Below are 25,102 nucleotides of genomic sequence, written 5' to 3'. Positions count from 1 at the left end.
TACATCAGCCCATTCTTCAGCCAGCACACCCTGTCTCTCTTTGTCTCACACCTGGACACCTGCTCCAGATGTATTCTGCGAGGGACAGGATCAAAACTGCACTTAAAATCCTGAAATAGAACCTGCATTGCCTTCCCATCATCCATGAGATGGGTGACCTCATGGTAGTGGCATAGTCAATCAGACAGGAATTTCCCTGACTGCGGACTCATGACTGACACCATGAAAGGTTTCAAGCACCAGCATTTTATTATTCCCCAGTTACAAACTTTTATACCCTTTTCCCTCCCATGCGTAATATCTGAGTGCCCTTTTACTCTTTTGTGGTTGGTCAATAAACATCAGCATTCCGTGCTTCTTTTCCTTCAGTGCTGTTCACCTGTCTTATACAGCTGTACCTCGTTGGGAATGAGGCTCATCTGCAGCCCCATTCCCTGCGTCCCATAATCTCTTCTCCTACATTCCCCTCTGTTATCTCACGCTGCCCTGTCCAGGTGCTGGCACTGTCCTTCCATCACTTCCCAGTAGTGCCAATGATGGCCTTTCCCGCTATCAAGATCAGATTTTCAGGGCTGGAGTTTCCTGGAGAGTCCAATCCCTTCCTGTCAGATCAGAAAGGGCCAGAGAACACTGAGCCAGCGTGGACCTCCTTGTCTTTCAGGACCTTGGGCAGAGGATTTAGGGGCTTCCTGTTGGGACATATTGGGATGAATCCCATTGTCCTGGCTTGTAAGATAAGCATGTATTCTATTTGCCATCTGTTGGAGGTTGGGCAGTTTTCTTATCTCTTCCAAGAACAATGTCTCCCTCGGGGAAGTTATCTTCTGTTAATGGGCCATGGAATGACTCACTGCGTGACTGGTAAAATTGCATCATCCCATTGTGAGATGCTCCACCCAGAGGGAGGAGCCATGCATTCCTACCTGCATAAAATCAGCACTTTTTGGGACACCAGGGCAGCCCTTTGCTGGATTCCCAGAGAAGCAGCTTTCTTCTCTGTGAGATTCCCAGAGGAATGCCAAGCTGAACTACCAGACCTTCCGAGAAAACTCCACCCTTCTAGAGATCACCGCTTTAGCAGCATTTCATCTGCCACTCCAGGAAGAACAGCCACCATTTAACTGAACCACTACCAACACCCTGACTCCTCAGGGTGTCAGGTTTCTGACTCTACCACTAGTTTTGTTTGTACTAATTACATTATTATTATTATTATTTTTATTTAGTTTTTCTCCTAGTAAAGAACTGTTATTCCCATTTCCATATCTTTGCCTGAGGGCCTTTTATGTTTGAAATGGTGGTAATTCGGAGGGAGGGAGTTTACCTTTTCCATTTCACAGGAGGCTTTTGCCTTCCTTCACAAACTCCTGTCTTTTTAAACCAAGACACCCATCCAATGCCACAGCGTCACAGACATTGTTCTGGTCCAAGTTGTCCCAGGCAATACCACGTGAAAGATCACTGTAACAGCACTGTCCTTCTCTTGTTGGAAATCCTTTGGCACCCAGAGAAGCCAGTGGTACTTGGCAGAGCCAGGGTCTGTGGGACAAGGACACTGGGAACAGCTAAAAGCAGAGAGGGTGCTCAGACAGCCGAATTCCCACAGGATTCGGCCACTCCAAGTGGGCCAAGCCATGCTTGGCATGGCTTTGGGCATCAGGGTTCTGCTGGCCCTGGTGGGCTGCAGAGCCACGGAGGGCCGAGCTGAGTGTCAGACACCCCTGGAGAGCTGGGAGAAAGCCTGTGGGCAGGACACGGGGTCCCAGTGACCTCCCATCCCCAGTGCCAGCGTGGTGGCCACACCTGTCCTTCCAGTGGCCCCACAACAACTGGTCTCCCAGTTGCTTCAGTGCCTGGAAGGATCTCTCAACCCTGACTAGGTGCCAAATCCCAGCGTCCAGCTGGCCATGACCCTGTCCAGAGGTTATGGCCAGCCCGGGTCCAGAAGTGGCCGTGCCAGGAGGTCAAGGAGGAGGCAGTGAGAAGAGCCCAGCAGGGCAGGGAGGCGAGGCAATGAGGGGGCAGAGGAGGGAAGGGGAGGGAAGGCATTTGGTCCCAGAGGGCCAGGCCAGGCTCTGCTGGCTCTCAGCGTGCCCTGGATGGGCAAGCTGGTGCCAGGTGCCATCTCACCACGTGCCCCGACTGTCCTCTTGTCCTCCCCACAGCCATGACCTCGGGACAGATGGCTCTGCACATCCTTGCCTCCTCTTCTGCCAACACAGTCCAGGGAAAATACTTCCACTACTACTATTGGTAAATGTGGCAGATAGGCTTGACATGCATGAATTTCTGTTTCTTCCTGCTTATGATTACAATTTACTGTGAAGGGATTTGATGGCTAAAATGGGAATGTCAATTATGAGTGTGAAAGCTGATGAGGAAGCTATGGCACTTGTAACTTTGTGTCAAATGTCAGAGAAGACCTATGCTGAAGTAAAGCCAGAAGTGCGAGCAGTCCCACAGAAATGTGGAAAATTAGATATGCAACCTCTCCAAATGACTTCGAAGCCACCGGGACGAGTGGTGTCTAAAAAGCAATACCCTGTTTCAAGGGAGAGAAGGCAAGGGGTTACAGCCTGTTGCTGAGCTCCTGTTCAAGGCAGGCCTTTTGGGGCAACGTATGTCTGCCTAGAACACTGCCATCCCTGCCCAGTAAGAGCCCGGCAGAATTTTAAAGATTTTTAAAGAATTTTAAAGTGTTAAAAAGCAGATCAACTGAGTCTCCTGCCCTAGCCCTTCCAGACAGGGAAAAAGAATTTGAATTTTGTGTGGATGTGGAACAGGAGCATGCCACAGGAGTTCTAGTGGAAGAACACCACAGGGCTGCACTTGAAGACCGATGGCCCATCTTTGTAAAATGTTAAACCCCTCAGCGAGGGGTGGCCCCATGGCCTCCCGCGAGGTAAGATCTCCAAACAGATCCTGGTTCTTTTCCTTGGATCCACAGCGCGGTTTTTCCTGGATTGGCTTCCCCTGTGTAAGGGATAGGGATATGTAGGAGGAGTCTGTTGGGCTCTCCCCCACGACCATTAGCAGTTTCAGGCCTCCCAAGGACTCCTGTATCTCCCTTTTCCCCACCAATATCCCACTTTAGCTGAAGTTGCTGACAAGGACCAGCCCTGAAACACCAAAATGGGTTTGTTGTTTATTTCTCGCATCCTCAGTCCTGCGTGGGACTCGGTAAGTGGGTGCTGCAGAGGCTCCGGCAAGGCATCAAAAACGCCGGCCCCACACCCAATGGTGGTGCGAGATCTCCTCCAGCTCCGGCCTGTCCGCAGGGTGCTTGGCCAAACACCATCGGATCAGGTGCTGGAGCTCTGGGGAGAGAAGCCAGAAAGCGCCGGTCACCGCCAGAAGTCTCCTGCCCAGCTGCCCCCGTCACCCGCGGGGCCCGGGCCGTGCCGCGAGCGCTCTGGGCCGTGCCGGGCTCCCGACCGGCTCAGCCCCGCGCGGGAGAGCGGCACGGCGGGACGCGGCCGCCTCCTCCGGCCGCCCGTGCCGCGCTGACCCCGTCGGCACGGGCCCCTCCTGCGGCCGGCCCGTGAGGGCAGATCCACGTCCCGCGGAGCTGCGTGAGGGCCGCGCCGGGCGTGCGCCGCCAGCTGCCAAAGCCCGCCGGCTTGAGGCCGGACACCCACCTGGAGAGAGCTGCCGCCGGAAGAAGAGCTTCCCCAGCACGATGGCTTGGTCGTCCTGGAAGGGGAGGCTGCCGCAGACCATGACGTACAGCAGCACGCCCAGGGACCAGATGGTCGCCGCGTGGCCGTGGTAGCAACCCAGCCAGGTCCACTCGGGTGGGCTGTACACGTGCGTTCCTAGGGGAGACAGGTGTCGCTGGCCGGGCGCAGGCTGCTACCTTCCAGAGCCTTGCACCAGCCTCCTGACCGAGGCAGGGGCTGCGCCCGCGGCCACAGCTTCCCCCCCGAGGCCACCCTGCATCCCCCAGCCAGCTGGCCAAAGGCAGGAAACCATTCCGCAAGGCCAAGAAGGCCAGCAGAGCAGCCCAGGCCCTTGTGGGCCCGCTGAGCCCAGGGGCCGGGAGCCGCTTTTGCCGCCCCCTCTCTCGTCAGGGCCGGCAGCCGTCTCCTGGGGCACGGCATCCGCCCCGTGCCAAAGGGCAGCCGGCTGAAGGCCGCAGCCCGGGAGGGAACGGGGCCGTGCAGTGCCTGGCACCGGGAGCAGGGCCCAGGCCATGGGCTCACCGGCAAAGTCCGTGAAGGCCCGCTCCTGGAGGAAGGTGCCGCAACCGAAGTCGATGAGCTTCAGGTCGCCGCTCTCCGGGTCCACAAGGAGGTTCTCCGGCTTGATTTCCCGGTGCAGGACGCCGCAGGTGGTGCAGTGCCGCACGGCCTCCAGCACCTGGCAGAAAAGCCAGCGCGCCTGCTCCTCGCACAGGAACCCCTGGTCCTGCTCCTGCAGGAACTCCAGGAGATCCCGTGATGCCCCCGGATGCTCCAGCACCAGGATGAAGCTATCCGGCAGCTCAAACCAGTCGAGCAGCTGGATGATGTTCTGGCAGCCAGAGCCCACCTTCTCCATCAGCACCACCTCCAAGGGCACGCGGGTGCCGTCGGGCTGTGAGGAGGAGAAAATCAGTGCCTGCGGCAGGTGCTGCTGCCTGCTGCTGCAGGCCTGGGGCTGCGCTGCGCCCTGCCCGGGATGCCCCAGTGCCCCCTGCCGCAGCCTCCCAGGCGCTTGCGCTTCCTCCCGCCCGGGGGATGCTCGGGGCTGCCCCTGCCCGGCCCCGGCACCGCTGTTCGGCGTGCCCAGGCCCGCGGGGCTGCGGCTCCGCACGCTGAGCCCGCCCCGGGATTCTCCCTGCCCGCCACGCCCCGTTCTGTCCCGCTGGCCCCGCTCGCTCACCAGCTTGTCCCACTGCAGGACGCTCTCCCGGGCCACGCGTTTGAGGGCCACCTGCGAGCCATGGGGAGAGGAGGGCTGAGCTCCAGCCCTGCCCCTCCCCGCCGCTGCCCCTCCGCCCAGGCCCGGCCGTCGCGGCCACTCACCGGGCTGCCGTCCGAGAGGCGGATGCCCGAGAAGACGGTGCTGAAGCCGCCGCTGCCCAGCTGCGGGCCCAGCAGGTACCGCTCCTGCCGCTGCCTCCTTTGCCCTGCGGCCAAGAGCGAGCCATCAGCCTTGCGCCCAGGACCCGCCCCTCCCGCAAGTGCCCGCGAGTGGAGCGGGCCGGGCCCCGCGGGCCGCCGCGCTCTCACCCGCTTCCTGCTGCGCGCCGGGCAGCGGCCACCGCCCTGCAGCCGCCGGGCTGGCGAGCGGCAGAGCCGGGCCGGGGCAGCGCGCACAGGCGGCTGCGGCAGCCCCGGGGCAGCGGGGCAGGGCGGCACCGGCGCTGTCCCCGGCGTCGTGGGCTGGGCTCTGCTCCTGCCGACGGCCGGGGCTGCAGCCCGAGGCTTGGCACGGGGGACACCCAGGAGCGGCTGCAAAGCAGACAGGGCGTTTTCAAGCCGGGCCATCGAAGGCACTGGAAACAGCCAGCGACTGGGCTGCTCTCAGGGGCCCTGGCCTGGCCTGGCCGCGCCCCTCCAGAGCCCCGGCGGAGCCTCAGGCAGCTCCTCAGAAGATCTCACCTGCTACTAGAAAGCCCTTCGCGGCACTCGAGGGCTGTCTCGGGGCAGCTTCCTGCAGATGGAGGAACCTCTGAAGGCTCGTCTCCACCACCAGGCTCGGGCTGTTGCCAGCTGGCAGAAGCGGCACAGCGTCCTGGCTGTCCTGGCCGCTGTGGGATGACCACAGCTGGCTCCAGGACTCTTGCTGCCCCGTCAGCTGCTCCTGAGCAGGATCCCCCGCATCGGGCTGGGCTCCCATTTGGACTTGTGGGCTTTCGCCTGACACGTAAAGGGTCAGGATTGCGCCCGTGTTGTTGATGTCCGTGAGTCCAAGGGAGCTGGGAGACCTGTCCACGGGCTCTGCTCCTTCTGCAGGCTGACAGGTCTCACTGAGCCTCTGCGAGGGATGGAGGCTGTCAGAGATAGCAGAGGCTGCTGGCAGGGTGCAGGGTCTCTGACAGCCTGAGGTTCTTGCATGGATGGTGGTGGCTCCCCCCTGCTGTGCCATCCTTGCCGGCCTTGAGGCTCTCCCAGGGATGGAGAATCTTGCTGGGAGCAGCCTCTGGAAGGGATGGAGGCTTGTGGAGGAGCTGGCTGAGGCACAGCAGGGCAGGTGGCCTCGCTCCAGCAGCTCCTTCAGCTCTTTCCACAAGGCCTGCCACATCCCAGAGTAGAGGGGCGCACGTGTCCCGTTGCCATCCCAGAGCTGCAGCATCAGTTCCTGCAGCTCCCGGGCCACTGCCAGGCAGGGGCTGCAGCCGCAGGGGCTGCCCAGGGGGCTGGCGGGAGCACGTGGCTGCTCGCCAGGAGCAGCCCGAGGCCTGGGGAACCTGGGAGCCGCAGGGGCTCCTCGCTTCCTCCATGAGCCTCTGGGCCGGGCCCCGGGGCACTTGCTCCTCTTCACTCTCTGTGTCTGCCGGCTCCGTGGTTGCCGGTGGCCAAAGGCCCACCAGACAGCCACGGCGGCCAGCAGCAGGACAAGTGCAGTCACCAGGACGTCACCGTCACCCATGGCTCCAGCACGTCCCATCGCGACTGCACTGGCAGCTGCCGGCGCTGGCCTGTCTCACCCAGCGACAGCGCGGTGATGTCACAGTGGTGTCACAGTGCTGCGGCCAGCACAGCCCTGGGACATCACAGCCCTGCCTGACGCCAGCGCTCTGCCCTTTGTGCCATCACAGCCCTGCCTCAGCCCCGCCCTCCGCAGTGCCCCAGGAGGGGTAAGGGGGCTCCCTATGGGCACTTGCCAGCTCTCTGGAGCAGAGTGGGTGGAAAATTCTTCTTTAAGAAGGACACAAGAATGAGGAGGGGAATGCTGATGGTCTCACCTCTTTGCTGGCAGAGCATGGGACATGGATTGTCCAATGTGACACTGCAACTCCTTGAGGAGGGCAAGCCCTGCTCAGTAACATCCAAGCCATCTGTGTGCTGTCTACCACATTCCCGTCCTGAATCCAAACCCAGCTCTTTGCCCCTCCCTGGGAAAGAAATGGATCCTATCCCATTGAAAACCAGTACATCAGCCCATTCTTCAGCCAGCACACCCTGTCTCTCTTTGTCTCACACCTGGACACCTGCTCCAGATGTATTCTGCGAGGGACAGGATCAAAACTGCACTTAAAATCCTGAAATAGAACCTGCATTGCCTTCCCATCATCCATGAGACAGGTGACCTTATGTTAGGGAACCAGTGAGTGGCAGCCAGGGTGCGCTTGAGTTTCGGGAATGCCGCATCTCCTCGTCTCCTCATTTCCCAGGCAGACCCTGCCACGAGGGCGTGGCCGAAGCGGCCCGAGGATCCGGGCATTCTTAGGAGAATGGTGAGTAGCAGACTCGTGGGTTTGCGGCTGCTGTGCAGCTGAGATCATGCAGTGATGTTTGGTGTTCTTGATTGTAGCTGGGCAAGGGCCACAGGTCGGTGACTGCAGGAAATTGCCAGCAGGGGAGGCAGCCTTCCTTCGTACCTGATGTGGATTCCCTTCCCCGGACATCCTAGAGATATTTTTAGGATTGGTGACTGATAAACATAATGTGTTTTGATGGATGGTTTTAGTTAGTGGTGCTTGTTTTGTTTTGGTTGTGGAACTATTTATCTTGGGGGTTTTTTGTGAGTATTTTAAATAAAGTTTGACACAGTGAGTAGGACTGTCATGCAGTTTATTTTTTGTGAAAACATAAGTATACCTTTAGGTTATGAAATTGACAGGACTACTTTATTGACTACTTACCAAGTCTTTTTTAGGAGTAAATTTTTTTAAGTCTGATTTTGAAATCAAAGAAGAAAAATGAGAAGACGAAGGAGGTAGAGAAGTTATCTCCTTCTAGGATAGAAAGGGTTTAACATAGAAACTGCTTTGTCTAATGTTGCGTGGGGCATTTCCGTGCGACAGCCGGGCCGCCCGCGGGGCTCGGCAGCAGGAGAGCCCCGAGCCGGGCAGGGCGGGGCGCCGGGGCGGGCTCGGGGTGGAGCCGGGGCTCTGTGAGGCTCCCCCTCCTGTCCCTCTCTCTGCCCCTCTTTCCTCCTCCCCGTATTCCTCTTCTTTCTCTCTTTCCCGCATTTCCCACTCTCCCCAAAGCAGCTCCGTTCCCTCCTTTTCCCGCTACCCTTCCTTCCTCTTCCCCGTATTCCTGTTCTTTGACCCCCAGACCGTCCCCTCCTCTCCCTCCCAAACCCGACCTCCCACTGCCCTCACTCCGTCCTGTCCCTGCCCCGCTACTCCGTTCTATTCCCCCTCTCTCCCTCCTCTGTCCACCGTCCCTCTTCCTTCCCTGCCGGCCTTTTCCTTCCCTTCCCACTTTCCTCCACAGCCCGACCTCCCTCCCACCCTTCCGCATGCCCCGCTCTCCCTCCTCTCTTCCCGCCTAAAACCTGGCAAGTGTTTCGTTTTTATAGGTATTGGTAAAGAATAGGTATCTATGGCTAAATTCATTTGGAAAGAAGCCCTCTCTCTATCCATTCATTTGTATCCCGGAATGTAGGAAATTCTGACTAGTGCTGAACCAAGCAAGTGCCCTGAAACCATCGGAGCAGCTGCAGGGGCTGAAGGGAACAGGAAGGGCTCTCCGGCACCTTTTGCCTCCGTTCTCTGCCATTCTCCGTCGCAGTCCCGGAAGAGGCGTCTGTCATGCAGCCTGCCAAAATGAAGACCTGTAAAATCCTAGCTCTGCCTTTTGTTTAATGTGTTTTTACTTCATATTTATGTCATCACAGAAAGCAAGGAAAGAAGAAATGTGACTGGTTCCCACTATTGCTCCGTGCAGGCACTTTTAAAGGCTGCTGTACTTATGTTCTCTTTTTCCACTCCAAGCTTGACTTTCCCCCTCCTTTTTCGAGGTCTGCCGCTTTGGGTGTCCCAAGGAGGGCAGGGTTCCTCAGCAGGGGTCTTAGGAGTTGGTGCTGATTCTGCTTTTTCCGAAGGTGTATCGAAGTGTGCTACCAAAATGACTATTTTCTCCACGGGAAAGCTTTCTCTCAATGACAATCAATGCATGTATGTGTTTTAACCGTGTAACCAGATGGATTAAGAAAAACCAACACCCGTAGTAGATTTCTGCTTGATCTGTGTCTGTAAGAAGTGGGCTGTGTGCTGGAGAGGGAGAGACGCTGTTGGAGAGTGGCAACAGCCCCAGGTGTGAGCTGTGAGGATGAGGAAGGCTCAGAGCAGCCCCAGGTGTGAGCTGTGAGGATGAGGAGGGCTCAGAGCAGCCCCAGGTGTGAGCTGTGAGGATGAGGAGGGCTCAGAGCAGCCCTAGGTGTGAGCTGTGAGGATGAGGAGGGCTCAGAGCAGCCCCAGGTGTGAGCTGTGAGGATGAGGGGCGGCTCCTGCCGGGGGAGGTTGTTTTAGGGAGAGGGTTTGCTTCAGCTGGCTTTTGCATGGAGCTGCTGCTGGAGAAGGGGAGTTTATGGGGAGCTCCCGGGGCTGTCTCATGGAAGGACGATGGGCGCTTTGGACAGGGTCCGGGGGATCACCTGGATATGCACTTGTGTACGTGGAGCCTTGCTCAAAGGAGGTGCCGAGGGGCAAACTTTTGTGCCGAGAAGCAGCAGCCAAACAGGTGAGCCGGTGCACCTTTGTAGCGGGGACTTCTCTCCTTTCCCTTTTAAATTTCTTCTTGCCAATCCCTCCCAGTTGCCCCCAGGAAAAAAAAAAAAAAGGATTTTGAGGACAAAAGAAATTCAAATTGAGGGTACCGGTGTCTGAACTAGTGGGGGATTCCCCTTCACTTGTGGTTTTGAGGGTAGTGATTGAAGGAAAACCTGCCTTTTTCAGGGTGTTAGGGATATCACAGGGGAGACAGAGAATCCCTGTGCTGCCTTTTAAATGGAAGGGGAAAAATATTGTTGTCGTATGATGGGTTTGACTTGAGGGTAGCTCCCCACCCTTTTCATCATCCTGAGGTTGAAACGGAGGGGGCTGCCCTGTTGTCCCTCCTTTTAAAGGGTTTGAATTGAGGCAAAAATCCCCTTTTTGCCATCATTTGAGGAAAACTCCTTCTCTTCTGCTCTTCTAGGGGATGAAATTGAAGGGAAGCCCACATTTCTTTGCCCTGGTTGAAGTGAGGTGAGCGCCTGAGTGTGGTGTCACTTTTGGCGCTTCAAAGGAAGGGAGCTGCAGCTGTGGCAGCGCTGGAAGGGTGGAAACCGGGCTGTGCTGCTGCATTTGGGGGCACTTCTTCTGCCCCTGGTGCCGGGAGCGCGGCTTCTCATTTTCCAGCGTTCCTTGCTGTGGGGCTTTTGAGGAATTCCTTGGATCATTTTCTTTTGTTCGTAGTTGGTGTATGAGGAGGGCCATGGGGTACTTCTTGGTTGTTACGGTTCTTGCTCCAGGTGCTGATGACAAGGATTTTTTTGGATTGAGCGTTGTTGTTGGATTTCTTTTTGATTGGTTCTTATGTTTTTAAAGGATGTGCTTTTAAAAGTTTACAGTGGTTTTTATGGGTCGTAGCATGAAGTAGAGGGTAGGTTTTTAATTTGGTTGTGGTGGCTTTTATTAGCGGGAGTATGTAGTGTCTGTTTAGGTGAGTTTGAAGTAGTCCTGTAGTTAATTAGTGAGGTTTTTTAATATTGATAATTGCATTTTTGTTTATTATATTATAGGGGTTTGATTCATTTGCCTTATTTGATTGCCATGTATGTTTTATTTTTGCAGAGAATTTTGAAGATATTGTTTATGGTTACATTTATCTTTTGGCCACGTGTTTATTTCTAGATGGTATTTGTGTTTTGGTGATTTGAGGCATTATGGCTTTCTTGTGTTAGGAATACTTATTTTATTGTTGTTAGTATAAGCTTTTTGCTTAGGTTTTTTTTTTTTTGTAGTTTCATGTGTTTGGTTGTCATTTTTTATTAATTTTATTTTTGGGAACATGGGTATTTCTCTGGTGGATTTTTTAAGGGGCACATCCTTTGCCATTTGGATTTTTTGCAGGTAGCCGCCCCCTCAGGGCCACAGGCCCCGGAACACAAACACTGTCCCTTTTCCCTGGGAAAGAAAACTCGCCAGCCCAGGGCCCTGATGTCAGTTTGTAGGAGGTGTTTGGCATTGCCCCGGCAACCAGAATTGTATTTTGCTGCAGCTTTGGTCGGGGAGATCTGGGGTGCCCCCTCCTTCTCTCACCTCCTCCCCTCAGCCCTGTTCTTCTCTGTCCCTGTCTCCATCCCTCACCCCTATTTGCACGTCCAGCCCACGCTGCCCCACTCTCTCTCCACCCTTCACCCTCCCCATCCTGCCCCATCCCTCACTCCCCTGTGGCTCCCTGCAGCACCACATGGGAGCCCGAACTCGTGGGGATAGTGCGGCCCTGGAGCAGGACAGCACCGAAATGAAACGGGCCGGGACGACGTCTGTGGGCTGCACGGTGTCACCAAGGGACCTGGGGCTGAGGGGAGGGGGCTGGAGGGTGACACAGAGGTTGGGGGCTGCTGACAGGCAGAAGGGGTCTTGAGGAGTAAAAAGGGGGGCTCCATGGTGGCACAGAGATGCTGCAGTGGGGTACCTGAGGGTGACACAAGGAGGCTGAGAGGCAGGGGGTGCCTTGAGGGACAAAGTGGGGGGTGCCTGTGGGTGACAGGTGAACCTGCCCTCACACCACCCTTAACCGCACCCTAAATACCACCCCGGGTGCAGCGTGCACAGTGGAGGTTAGGGGGCCAAGGGACAGTGTCGGGGCCTTGGGGTGACACGCTGACATTACGGGCTGAGGGGCAAAGAGGGGGGACTTGACAGGTGGAGAGCTGACACTGAGAGTTAGGGGTGCAAAGGACAGGACACAGGGTACCGGGAAGGGTTAGGGTACAGCAGCACCCTCACCCCAACCCTAAGCTCACCCTAAACAGCACCCCTAGAACACCATTTTTCCCCAACAGCAGCTGCAGGCAGTGACCCTAATGCTGGGACAGCCCCAAAACCCTCCCAGCAGCTGCAGGCAGTGACCCTAATTAAAAGGAAGGGATGATATTTGCTGGCTAGAGGGCGACTGGTAGAGGCTGGGGACTGGGCACTTTTTTGAGTTTTTTTTAGTGTTTTTAAATGATATTTGAGGGGTTTTCTAACAGGAGCTTTTTAGAAACTTTCTAGGAACGTTTAGGATACTTCTGGGCTTTTTCAGGGCTTTTGAAAGATTTTTTCAAGTTATTTTAAGGGCTTTCTTAGTACTAATTAGAATTTTTAGGGTTTCTTTTTTTTGGGGTGTTCTTGGGGCTTTTTAGGAGTATTTAAAAAAATTTAGGGCTTTTTTAGGACTATTAGGGGTATGTGGAGGACTGTAAAGACGTTTGAAAGTTCCAGGACAGTTTGGGTGGATACAGACGAGAGATCTCTGCTGATTGCCCTTGGAGGATAAGGTTTATTCGGGATGGAGAGAGGCCTTGCCTCGAGCTGCCAGACACAGCACGTGGCCAGGCCTGAGGTGATGGGGGAGCGGAGAGACAAAGGGAAGAGCAGGGACTCAAGGAGGGGGAATCCAGGAGGAGGGAGGAAGTTCCAAGAGGGGAGGGGAAGATCCAAGAGGGCGTCTGGCCCTTTGGGGGCCCCTTATCAAGGGGGACTCCAAGGTGGGCTGGAACAGGACCTGGGCCAATGGGGTCACAGACACCTGATGGTTCAGGGGAGGGTTACAGGTGTGGGGTGAGCCATACATTCTGGGGGGTGAGATGGAACAGTCCATTTGGCTTTTGGACCCCGCTGTAGGTAAGGTTATTGTCCAGCCAGTGGGGGCATGATATTCATCCTGGCTGTACTATTGTGGTTCTTCTTCTAGACAATCATATTTATCTATCCTTCCCAACATCTCCCCTGTTTTCACTGAACCATTTGAAATACTAAATATTGACTTAACAACTATTTTCTGCACACTTGGAGGTGTACAAGGTATTGCTACTAAAACTATACTTATTACTACTGGAACAGTCAAGCTTCTTTTACAGAGTTCCTTTAGCTAAGGTGAAAGGCTCAAGAGCTTGCAGGCTTGGCTAGAGGAACCCAGGCATTTGTCTTTGATTGAATTACAGGTAAAACTTCACTGCAAAAACTGAAACAGAAGAACAAAAGCAACATGCACGCATATAAATGATAAAAGTCTATTTTTCTCTCAAGCTGTTTCCGGCAGGTCATTTTCTCCTGGTAATTCTGCACAGTTCAGGTTTGGGTGCTGGCTTCTTGGCTCGTACTTGCAGAAGCACTGTCTGGTGTGGGGGTGTCAGCAGATTTCGGTGTGTGGTAGGGCTTCACATTCTTTGCTGGGACCCCTCTGAGTTCTCCACCTGTAGAGACACAAGCAAAACCTTTCCCCCATGTTAGAAGCCTGTGTGGACCTTGTATTTGTCCTGAATGTAAGGTTTTGATTAAAACTGGGGGGTGCCCTTTAATTTTTACTTTTTTGTTGTTCAGGAAATGTCTATAAATGGGGGGGGCGAGGCTTTGTGCACCTCATTTCACATGTCCAGTTTCAAGGGCCATTAAAAGAGGCTCATGTTCACCATGTTACCCAGAATTGCTGTAGTTATTTCCAGGAGGAAACCAAAAATTGACTGTCTTGTGGTGTGGTAGAAATCCCACCACAATAGTGACTGTGTGCAATGACAGCCAGGTCTTTTTGGAGCTCTAACAGCTGAGAGTGTGGCAGCGCAGTTTTAATATTATTTTTAGACTCATGAAAACATTTTTCCCAAAACAATCTTTCACTCCTTTCTTCTGTCATAAACTACGGAACAGAGAAAATGGAGAGGAGCAGAGGTTTTTTTTAAGTTGGCTTTTTTTTTTTTTTAAGTCTTAAAATAGTGCCAGCTTGATGCATAACCCTTGAGAAAATGGATTAGTAGCAGCTATTTCTTCCCACCAGAGAGGTGGGATTTAAATCTTCCAACAACAGAAGCACTGGATGTGCAAGAGCTCAGTTTTCCACCCCTCACACAAGTCTCTTCTTTAAGATGTACTATTTTAAGCAGCCTCAGCCAGATATATTAAAATACTGCTCCAAACAACAACAGAATGAAAATGCTCCACCAAATGGGGAAAAATAAGAAAAGTCTGTCCGAAGTTCTCGTGTTGATTTTGCAAAGTCAGATGCAAACAAGGTTTGCCATCTTTCTTTCCTAGAAAAATGTAGATATTTGATAGAAATTGATCTCTGAGGCTGCTAAGTTGGGGCGAGGAGCAAAACAGGCTCCAGAGAATCTGTGGTTGTGTCACCCTTGGAAGTGTTCAAGGCCAGGTTGGATGGGGCTTGGAGCAACCTGGTCTAGGGGAAGGTGTCCTGAGTATGGTGAGTGCAGGAAAAGAAACTTTTGCTTTTCCTGAGATGCTGCCTTTGCAAGGGGAGGTCACAAATACCTCACGTAGTTTGAAATGCCCTGAGCAGAACCCAACTGTGCTTCCTCACAGGTGATGAGGGATTTTCACTTGTATTTTAAGGGGGATTTTCACAGGGCAGGGCCAGAGCAGCTGAATGTGTTTGACAGGCAAAGAGGGCCAGTGTGGCAGCAGCTTAATTCAATGGAGCTTTTCCTTCTGTGATCCTCTCTAACCTGAGGCACTCTGGGGCTCTTGAACCTGGCAGCTGGGCAAGTTAATCACTGTAGCAAGTGATAAATTAACCAGCTCCACTCTCCTTAGCATGGGTGTGATGAGGATTTAGTAAACCAGTGAGCACTTGCCAAGATGGGAGCTTGTTCTTTGCCAAGGAGGAGGGAGAAAATATTTCTTGGAGTAAATAAAGCAACCCTGCTTCCCCAGGAGGAGGAAAAGCAGCAATTAAAGATGTGAGTGCTGCAGGGAATAATTTGCACAAGGATATATCTTGTCTGCTATGCAGGAATGTTCCAAATAAACCATGCCTCTCCTGACCTTAATTTTTCTGGATTTCTACCATGTGATATAAGAGACGCTTAATAAAAAAACCCAAAACACTTTGTGGTGAGGCAGTTCTTCCTTTCTTCAGGCTGCCTCTTTCTTTTGTTCCCTCCAGAGCTCTCCCTACATTTCTGCTGTTGTTTGGAGCTCGTGCTTACCTCTTTCCTGATCCCCTGGGCTTGCTTTGGCTCTGGGTGTCATGGACACTCTCAATTGTGGTTTGTTTTTTTTTGTCCTCCATCTACCTCTTTTTCTTCAAGTGCTTTTCCTTCATTAACCTGTTGGAGCGATGGATTTTTCTCACCTTTTATTACTTAGTGCTTTTCCTTCATTCTCTAAAATGAACTTTTCACTTGCCCTGTGGCTGTTAGATGCCAGAAATGGGAGCATTAATTCTTTCTCTACTGCTTGTCTGAGCTTTCACAGGGAGCTGAGAGCTCGTTGGGGTTAAACTTGACTCACTTCAGTGCCTTCCTGGATCCTGCCTGTGTACTTGGGCACTTTAAGGGAATAAAGTCTCAGTGTGGAGATTACAGTTGTGAAATGATGGCTTTTTTGGAGAAGACAAGGATGCTGTTGTCAATCTTTTCAAGGTTGAAATCCTTTCTATTTTATCTTGGCCTTTATCTTTTTTGAGGATAAACTGAGCACCTTGTTTTGGGGAGAAACAGGCTCAGATCAGCACAGAGGTGGCTGTGACAGGTACCCAGTTTTGGAGGGAAGGGTGCAGCTCCTTGGGGTGTGTTTGTGTGGGGCTGTAAGGTTTGTGTTGGGTTCCTGGAGCATTGGGAACACCCCACTGGGAGATGCACATCAGGAAATGGATGTATAAAGGGCCTGAAGTGGGACCAGCTTTGGTGAAGGGTTCCATAGCAAAAAGTATTTTTACTGGGATTTTGGACATTTGAAGCTCCTTCTCATAGCCTTTGCCTGATGAACATTCCCCCTTTGCAAAAGCGTGGGGAATCCTGAGCTCACACAATGAAAATCCCTAATAATGGTATTTTCCCCTATTATCCTATTTTTTCCCTATCCCAGCAGGAGTCAGAGTAAAAGAATATGTGTGAGTTGCCTGCCTTTGACTTTGTGACAGGAAAAATGCTATGGGGAAAGTGGTCAGAGGAGCATCACTGCTCTGCCCTTAATTTCCCTGCACAAGTGAGGATGATTTAAGAACCAAGGCACAGCCAAGACCTTTCCTCCTCCTGTGCTCATCAAGCAATCACTGCCTCATCACAGCTCAGCTTCAAACACCTTGTTTGCATCTGGCTGACCTTGGCTCCCCTCCGTGGATGGGAAGATGAAGAGGTGGAAGTGTAAAAGATTGGGATTTTATGGGTGAATTGTGGAATAGTGGCTGGTGCAGGCTGGAAACATCTTCTGCTGTGCCATGGAGGATGAGAGTAAATGGGTTAAACAGGAGATAAAAAGGGCAAGGCACCTGGTTAGCTACTGTTGAAGGAAATGTGGGAAAAAACTACATGTAAGAAATATGTCAGAGATGGTCATTAACTGCACTGCAAGGTCAGAACTCTCTTAATAATTGGCCGTGTAGTGAATACTGGAAATTATTTAAAAAGCTCTTACCTGACTGAGGGCTTTTAGTGGATATTTGGGGGAAGCAAAGGAACACTTTTTCTGGCAGAACTTTTCTTCTAATTTAAGCACGATCCTCTTTCTGATATAACAACTGCTTTGAATAAACTGAAATATCTTCTCCATTATTTCTGGCAGGAGCTGGACAAAGTTCTCATTCGGGTAAACTTTAATCCAACATATGTCTGTAGAATAATAAATTTAATGGGAACCATCAAACCTATTGTATGAATAAGGATGGTGCTTAGGGCAAGAAGAAAGAGTAATTAGGAGTGGACAAATAATGAATGATAGTGGGGAAATTATAATTTATCCTGGTTTAGGGGGAATATTTAACTAAGCTAAGATAAAAATCTACCTTCATTGCAGGCTAAGCTTTGTAACAGAATTCTACTGAGCAAATTTAGTAGTCCTGGGCTCCAGACAGACCTTTAGATACAAGTTTACCTCTGGTCTGAGAAAGCTCAGGGCTTGAGCAGCATTTTATGGCTTTGGTCTTGACCCCTGGGCTATAAATGCTCCTGTAAAAGTAATGCCAAAGTTACAGCTTCTGCTAATTTCTATGAGTTCCAATGGAGAAAGGTCCACCTGGACTTTGGGGAGAGTTTCTCAGAGCAGAACATTTCAAGCACTATTAAACTGCATTCAAACTTCCTTTTATTGGGGCATAAATGTCACACCCCGGTCTATCAGTCTGACAGTTCTTTGAGAATAGACAAGCTTTACAAGCTACTTTAAAAATAATTTCACTGACAGGTTTCCAGCTCTGAGAATGTTAATAAACTGAAATGGCATTTCACCCTGCAGTAGCCACTAAGTAATTATGATTGTCTGTAGGCAGACTAATGAAACCAGCTGTTAACAACCTAATGAGAATTTAAACCAGCTCTCTGCTCCACAGACACATCCCTTTTCTGTCCCTAATTATCCTGCACCCAGTGCTTCCCAGAGAAGTTTAGTGTTGCTTGATGTTCGGGTAAAAACTGCCTTATTTTGGAGAAGTGGTGCTGCTCTACTCGGAGGTGGAGTTTCATGTGGGCTGCTGCCATGCTGGGGTCACATCAAAAAGTCCAGTTCTTGCAGGGGCTGGGGAGCAGGGAGAGCTCTGATAGCACAGCATGGGAAAACTGGCATGGAGGGATTCTGGTTTAGTGTGTCCCCCAGTGGCAGACAGCATTAGTTATTGATAAGTCTTTAGTTCAAAGATAAGATCTTGTTGTTTTGGCTCTAATCTTTGGCTGCTTTCAATACAGTTTCCCCTGGCAGTTAAGATACTGTTTTTCTCTTGCTATCAATCCTCTGTCGCTCCAGATGACCTTTAAAGGTCCCTTTCAAGCCAAACTATTCTGTAATTCTTTGGATACATGATGAATAGCAACATGTATTTTACTCTCATTATGCATGATATTACATCCTGTCTGGCCTTTTGGGGTTCTTTCTTCTCCAGGTCCTTGTGACTACTGTCACTTCTATATGCTCTTAATTTTTTCTGTTGCTTATCAGTGAGCATTTTCAGTTCTGGCACCCATGTCTTGAGCAAGTTTTCTGTGACTCACTGCACCAGACACCAGGTCAGTCCAAAGAAGAGCATTAGGAAGTATCCAGCTGTATTTCCTCTTCTTCCTTCTCTGTACATGCTGCTGTTTTTAACACTCTGGCTTTCTGAGCTGCCTCACACGTCTTGATCCTTTTCTGGATAACTAGAGGGATATCAGGACTAAATCCTGCCTCAGCTCTGAGGTCTGGCTTTTGAAGAGCCCCAGTCATCCTCTCCTGCTCATCTCATCCTGGCCTTGATGGAAATATTCTGTCTTCATGGGATTGTTGTTCAACTCTGTGCATCCTGGAACTGCTTTTCAGTGAAAGTTTATGAGTCTTTGAAAGGTTTCCTGGTGTGGGAATGCCAATCCTCAATCCTAATACTTGATGGGGGTTGCAGTTGCCTGAGTTGTGAAACCTCCTGAAAAACAGTGTTTGTTCTTTTTTCCTTAACTTTTCCTTGACTGTTTTCATCAACAGATCAGGGAGTTTGGGGATGTCTTTTCAAAGGGAATTTTAATGAATCTCCTGTCTGGCATTTCAAAGGGGAACAGTGGCTTGTTTTTGTTAACCAGCACCTGCTTACAATCCAATTAGCTAAGTGCCTTTAATTAACCATAATATATTCCAGGAGAGCAGAATAACAAGGGAAGAAAAACCAAGTGGTGACAACTCTGTGACTGAACCTGGACTTCCCCTTTCCCAGGTGCAGGATTCTGGGCAGCCGTGTAACCAATTGCTCTCCACCTTGAGCTCTGCCATGCAGTGCCTTGGGTTTCCTGGGAGGGAAAAACATCCAATCCCTCAGCTCCAGGTTCACACTTGTACAGTCACCTGCAAATCCAGAGGCCAATGGGTATTTCTGCCTGTGGTTTGTGTGCCTGGGATTTGCACACTGGATCTTTGATTTTGAAAGTTTGGGCAGCCTGGCTGCTCAGGGAGGGATCCCTCTGGCTGGAAGGTCTCTGAACTCTCTCCTCCGTGTGAGGGGCTTGAATCTTGTTCTTTCCTTACCTCCTTATCTGCAGGTTTCTTGGTGGAGGCTTTTGCATGGAGACAGGAGAGTATGGCAGGAATGCTGGAATTAAACAGTTATGTCCAGGGTCTGGTTTTGGGTAGTTGATTCATCCCTTAGCTGCTGGGCCTTAAAATTCTTTAAACTCCACATCATCTCCTCTTATCAATATGGGACTGAGACAACACTGAGCTTCTGGGCTTTTCCTGGGCTAGCAGAACAAACTATTGCACTTCTAACCTGTGCACATCAGCACTAACCCGAGGCTTCACCCCACTCATTACAAACATGAGGGGGTAGTTGCTTATACTGTTCAAAGAATTGGATGCCTCATAGAATTCTGGTTGTGAGCTTTCCTCAAAAGCATGGTGAGATGAGGTGTGCAGGACTCATTTCTTCAGAAGGGCAGGAGAAACCACTGAAGGCCTCCTTAGCCAGCAGTCTGACACAGATTTGCTTCTGAAGCTTTGTAATTTGTCCTTATTATGTTCTGTGTGTGATTTAATGAAAGCTTCTTTCTCTACTGTAATTGAGCTCTTAATCTCATCTGAAAAGCAGAGCACTATCCCTTCAGAGATGTTTGAGGAACAGCCTGTTTGTGTTTCCTCTGCCGTGGTGTTACTCATGGAGCTGCTCACTCCTTATTTAAGAGCAGAAAATAAACAGATATCTCTGAGTCAAAAATACATCGGGTATGCCACACAGAGTAGGTTTGAACAGAAAACTCTTCCACTGCCCAACTGAGCAAGCAAGATCTTCCCTGGCTCTGCAAAGAATATGAAGGAGTGAGTTTTCCTCAGTGAGCTCCTGAGGCCTCATGCAGGTGATGCCCAGCAAATGGCGCATGGGCATGGCAGCTGTCAGCAAAACAAGTGGCTCTGGGCAGGTAAAAGTTGGCAGGACATAAGAGTGGAAAGTCAAAATAACAGGTTGCTGAAAATCTTGTAAGAGGAATAATGACATTGGTGAAATTCCCTCCATCTTAAAGCTTCAAAAAGCATTTTTACAAAAATCCACAAAAAAGTCCTGATTTTGATCAGTCTGATCTTCCTAAATAGCATTTTACAATCAGAATTAGGAGTTGACAGATACTATGAAGGCTCAGCAGAGGATTTTTCATTGTGACCTTAGTACATATTTTTACTGTGCTGTGGTTTGGAAGGAAGCCCCAAGCTCCAGCTGCAGCCTTGGGAGATCCTGTTGACCTAAACACTCCCCAGAGCTGCTGTGGGATTGACCCAGAACCAGAATCTGTAGGGAACTGTGTAAAACACTTCCCACTAGAAAGCACTTGAAGCTTGATGGTGATGCACAGTTCCCAGCTCAGACCACAGGCAGTGCCAGTAGTGACCAGTTTGTGCCTGCTCTGCACAGAACTGACGGCTGTGAGTGGGAGAGCTGTGGGATGAAGAGGCTGATGACTTTTGGGGCACACAGAACCTTCCATCTCTACTGCTTTATCCACACTAGAGAGTGGAATTTCCTAGAGAAATACCTGGAGAGTGGGAAGGATGAAGAGCAAAACTTATCTTGTCGGAGTCCTTGCTGTCAATCAGCATGGATTCCAGGCTGAGATCAGCCCAGCCCTGTCATTTGCCAGGGGAGTGAGGACCAGACTCTGCACCACACTTCCAGAGCTGGGGGCAAGTGGGTTGAATCACATCCAGAGACAGGATGGCTTGTGTTTTTTCTTGCCATGCACAGCAGATATCCTAATTTAAAGCTGTGCTGTCTTCTCGGATTCTGCTTCTTCCTCTGAGAAGACCCATTCATTTTGACCCTGTTCCTTCCACCCATCCCACTATAGATTTCCAGTGCTGGAGTAACTGGCAATACTGGATCAGCCTTTGATGTGATGAGCAGTGGATTTTTGTAGTCAACATGCCAAATTAAAGTGCCACAAATAAAAGATCAATGACTTCTTTCCTGGAGAAGAAATTAAGGTAAAATCTTTTCATGTTATAGACTGAGTGTACAAAGCTAAAGAGGTAGAAGATGGAAATGAGACTGTCTCCTGAGAGGAGTAAATTTGTCAATTTAGCAAATTAGAGAGAATATGCATTCACCTTTGAAATAGTAAGGTACCAAAATGATGCCACTGTGAGTAGGCAGGGCTGGGATGGGAATTGCTCCTGTGGGCTTTGACAGATCTATTCACACAAGGGCCCATTTGCTGGTGCCAGCCCTGGAAGCAGGGCCTGGAGAGACAGCTGGTCAAGGAATATTTCTCTGACTGATTTTACAGTACGTTTGACAGAGCTTTCCATTCTCTTTGCACCCTGTGGATGGTGTCCTGGATGAGCCTGCCCTGCCACACGCTGCCTGTGTGGTGGCACTGAGGTGGCTTTCATGAGGCACCCGGGCCTGCAAGGGCCCTGTGTCCTCAGCCAAAGCTGTGGCAGGTCAGAGGGAATTTAATGAGTTATTCAGCAGCATCAAAGGCCCTGTGAGAAGTAATTAGTGCTGTGAGATGAAATCAGCTTTTAATGCTCTTTGGCAGAGGATCAGGTGCTGCTGCAGAAACTCCCACCCAGAGCGTGGCAGCCCAAGGCCTCAGGGAGACGGATGAGGCCTGACCCAGCTTTTTGTCCAAAATCAGCCCAAAACACATTCCCTCCTAATGCAAGTAACTTCTTTTTGGTGCCTTCTGCCAGAAACAGGGCAAAAATTGGGAGAGGGGGAACACCAGCCCTGAAATGCTGAGGAAAAAGAGTTCTGTTCCTCAGGGCTGCTGTGGAGGGGGTCAGAGGCAGCGTGTGCCAACGGGTGAGTCCCTTCTGCATCTGCTAACGTGCTCCTGATTTTATTTAATTAATTAGCAGCAGGGGGAGAATGTGTAATCAGAGTGTGCTGCTGGAGTAACAGGAAACAAGACGTTCTGGGGTGCTGGAGCTGCTCTCAGGTGCTCCTGGCTCTGCTCGCCAAGGTAAGGGGGCAGTGACTCAGAGGAGGAGCAGGAGCAGCTGCTGGCACCCTGCCTGCTCAACACTCGGATTTGCTGCTCCCCAGCACGGACCTCAGGTCCCTGCAGCAGCTTTCCATCCAGGAGTGGTGTGGAAAGGGGTGGTGAGCCCCTGGGATGTGATGAGATTAATTTTCCACATCAGCCCTTTCTTGCTGTGTTATTTCCTCCCTTAGCGAGAGAATGTGCTGGGATCCCTTTCAGGGGGGCTATTAATAAGTAAAACACTGCAGTGCAGACAAAGCACTGCACCTTCCCCTGCTGGTGCCCAGCCTGGATCAGGGCAGGCTGGATGCCACATGGGATCCATCCTTTGCCATGCCATGCGATCCTCCATGCAGTAGGGATAACAACGCCAGCACTGAGGAACCCCAGGTGCAGCAGCAGTGATATTTTTGGGAGAAACACGGAGCTGTGCATGGCCAGCTTGAAGTCTGCACTGGCGTGAGCACCAGGCCTGCCATGCTGAGCCCAGGGCCACAAGCAGTGCTCACCCTGGCTGGGACATTGAGTCCCAACATGGGATCCCACGGGACCGGGCACGCTGGGATTTGCCCCTGCAGCTACCAAGTGTGTCCAGAGAGACTGCAAGGAGACAGTGACCTCTGTCAGTGGGACCCCTCTGTGCAGGTACCCCCACTCCTGGGGTGGCTGTGCCAGCTCCCCCATGAACCTCCCGCCCTGGGAACCTGGAGCAAGCGGAAAACACAACTCTGCCAATGCTGCCTGTGTCTGAAGCAAATGGAAAGCGAACTGGGGTGTGAAAAATCAGGGTTGTTTATTTACAGAAGAACAGCAATGAAAACACAGAACACATTGACTTTTGTAAGAATATTTGTAACAACAACAATTTATTGAACGTATATACATAAGAACATATCTAACAACAATATTTGAAACGTATTTACAGAAGACCAAACGTAGCACTAAAACCTATATCCTAAAGCGAACAACAAATCTAAAAACTATGTACAAAATGGTTCCATCTCGGCCCGGGATCTCCATCAGTCCTGGAAGAAAACCAGGTGCCATGGTCACTCCAGTCAGGCACAGAGGGCTCTTCCGTGTGTCCCCAGGCTGGCACAGTGGGACCCTGCTGCCAGAGCTGAGGCTGGCTGGGTCTGGGGGCTGGGCCCCAGGCACTGGGATGGGGCTTGTGTGGCCGGAGCAGGGACCACCCAGCCCAGCCCCAGCCTGGCTGCAGGGAACCCACTCGTCCTGTGGGGACCACGTACCTGTCCTGCTGCTGGCATCGGTCTTCATCCCAGGACCATGGCCTCCTCTTCATCTTCTTGATCAATTTCCATGTCCTCAGCGTACTCTTCCATTTCCACATCCGTCCCCTCTTCCACATCCACTTCCATCTCTTCCTCTCCAGTCTGTACTCCATCCACATCCATCTCCTCCTCCATATCAGTCTGTGTGTCCACCTCCATTTCTTCCACTCCGTCTGCGACAGCCTGCAGAGGTAGCAAAACCTCAGAGTGGGGTCCCTGTCCCACCCCATCCCCCCAGAACTCCAGCCCACCCGGGCAGCTGGGGGGATCCACCTCCATGGAGTGGCACCGTACCTTCCTCAGGACAAATGTGAACATCCTGCAGGGATGGATGACGCAATCCAGGCCTTCAGCAGCTATGGAACCTGATGATGGGGGTATCCGCGGGCAGGAACAAGAAGGGTGGCAGGAGCGGGCAGGAGCAGCGTGCAGGGCGTGCTGACCCCAGGGCCAACAGTTGTGTTGTGCTGCTTGCTGGCTGCTGGCAGTTCCAGGTGGGACATGGATTGTGACGTGACAGTTGAGCTAGAGAGCCTTTGGTTCCATGCTTAGCAACGTTCCCCCAGACCATGGTGCTCAGAGCCCTGTTCCCAAGGATGGGGCATCCACAGCCTGGGCCAGTGCCTCAGCAGCCTCAGTGGAAAAGAGCAGCTGCCTGAGATCCAACCTCAATCAGCCTCCTGCAGCTGAAAGCCATCGCCCCTTGTGCTGTTGCCACAGGCCCTGTTGAACACTCTGAACACTCTGTCCCAGCCTTTCTTGTGGGACCCTTGCAGTCCTGCATCAGGAACTGAGCGATGGAAGCTTTAGGCCCAGGTTTGCCTCTAAATGTACAAAATTAATAACAGTGGAGGGGAAGATGGTGGGACACTGGTTCTGCTCTAACTGGTGAATATTTCCTTTTTTTTTTTTTCTTCTTTTCCATCATTCTGATGCAGGTTGAAATGAAGCTTGGCACAATATCCATTTTCTTTTCCATTTGTGAAACATGGAACAAAGTCTGGGCAAGCTGATGATGCAGAGGAAAACCTGCAAATGTACTGGTTATCCTGAGCCTGGAGGATGCAGTTAAAGCCAGCCAAAAGCAATTTCTGGAAAGTCAAGCCTGGTGTACATTTTCTTGAGTTTTGCTATGCCATCTTCACCTGAGTCTTATAAAAAAGCAAACAAAAAACTCAAACAAAAACAGACAAAAACCCAAAAAAACAAACCCACACAAACCAATCAAACCAATGGATTAAGAAAACCCAAATAAAACCAAAGGGAATGAGGAGTTAGTATTAGTTGTGAGGATATCACAGCAGGCAAATGGCTGCTTCCCACCATAAAAACCCACAGAAAACAGCTGCTCCAAAATATACCCAACAAGAGAACCATAAAAGTGATACATAGCAACTTTGGGGGCAGCTCCCCATTCAGGTGAAGGATGAGCACACAGTGGTACAGCTCCAGCATTCCCCACCCTCCAGGCTGCTCTTTGCTCCTGATGAAAGACCCTTGCAGGACTGTGGCCCCTCTCAGTGCATTATAAATCATTCCCGCAGCTCTCAGTTGAGCCACTGGCATTTCCAGAGCGAGATCCAGGCACAATCCTACTGCCTGCTGAGCCTCTCTGGGAGATCCTGAGCATCTTCCTGCCTAGAGCCACAAAAGAGCTCAGGCTCTCCCTGACTGGGTTTTCAGGGGAGGTTTCCATATCCCTGTGAGATCTGTCCAACCCTCAACACATCTGATTTTATGTACAATGATGTGTTTGGGTTCCTTCCCTTCTCCTGTGTGCCAGTGCGAAGTCACCCATG

The 25,102-nt window shown here is 51.4% G+C and overlaps 1 protein-coding gene across 1 annotated transcript in view; it reads right to left on the bottom strand.

Moving 5' to 3' along the window:
- Nucleotides 1–3,213: 3,213 nt before the first annotated feature.
- The window catches only part of LOC121468942 (uncharacterized), a 37,350-nt gene continuing 15,461 nt past the window's right edge, over nucleotides 3,214–25,102 (bottom strand). The window contains exons 7-11 of the mRNA XM_072920256.1: nucleotides 5,007–5,435; nucleotides 4,864–4,914; nucleotides 4,203–4,575; nucleotides 3,639–3,815; nucleotides 3,214–3,317 (exon numbers count right to left, since the gene is read on the bottom strand). Of these exons, the coding sequence (XP_072776357.1) occupies nucleotides 3,214–3,317; nucleotides 3,639–3,815; nucleotides 4,203–4,575; nucleotides 4,864–4,914; nucleotides 5,007–5,435 (1,134 nt within the window). The remainder of the gene's footprint in view (nucleotides 3,318–3,638; nucleotides 3,816–4,202; nucleotides 4,576–4,863; nucleotides 4,915–5,006; nucleotides 5,436–25,102) is intronic.

This window comes from Taeniopygia guttata, chromosome 31 (assembly GCF_048771995.1).
Source record: "Taeniopygia guttata chromosome 31, bTaeGut7.mat, whole genome shotgun sequence".
NCBI lineage: Eukaryota > Metazoa > Chordata > Aves > Passeriformes > Estrildidae > Taeniopygia > Taeniopygia guttata.
This window is presented reverse-complemented; position numbering and strand designations above follow the sequence as displayed.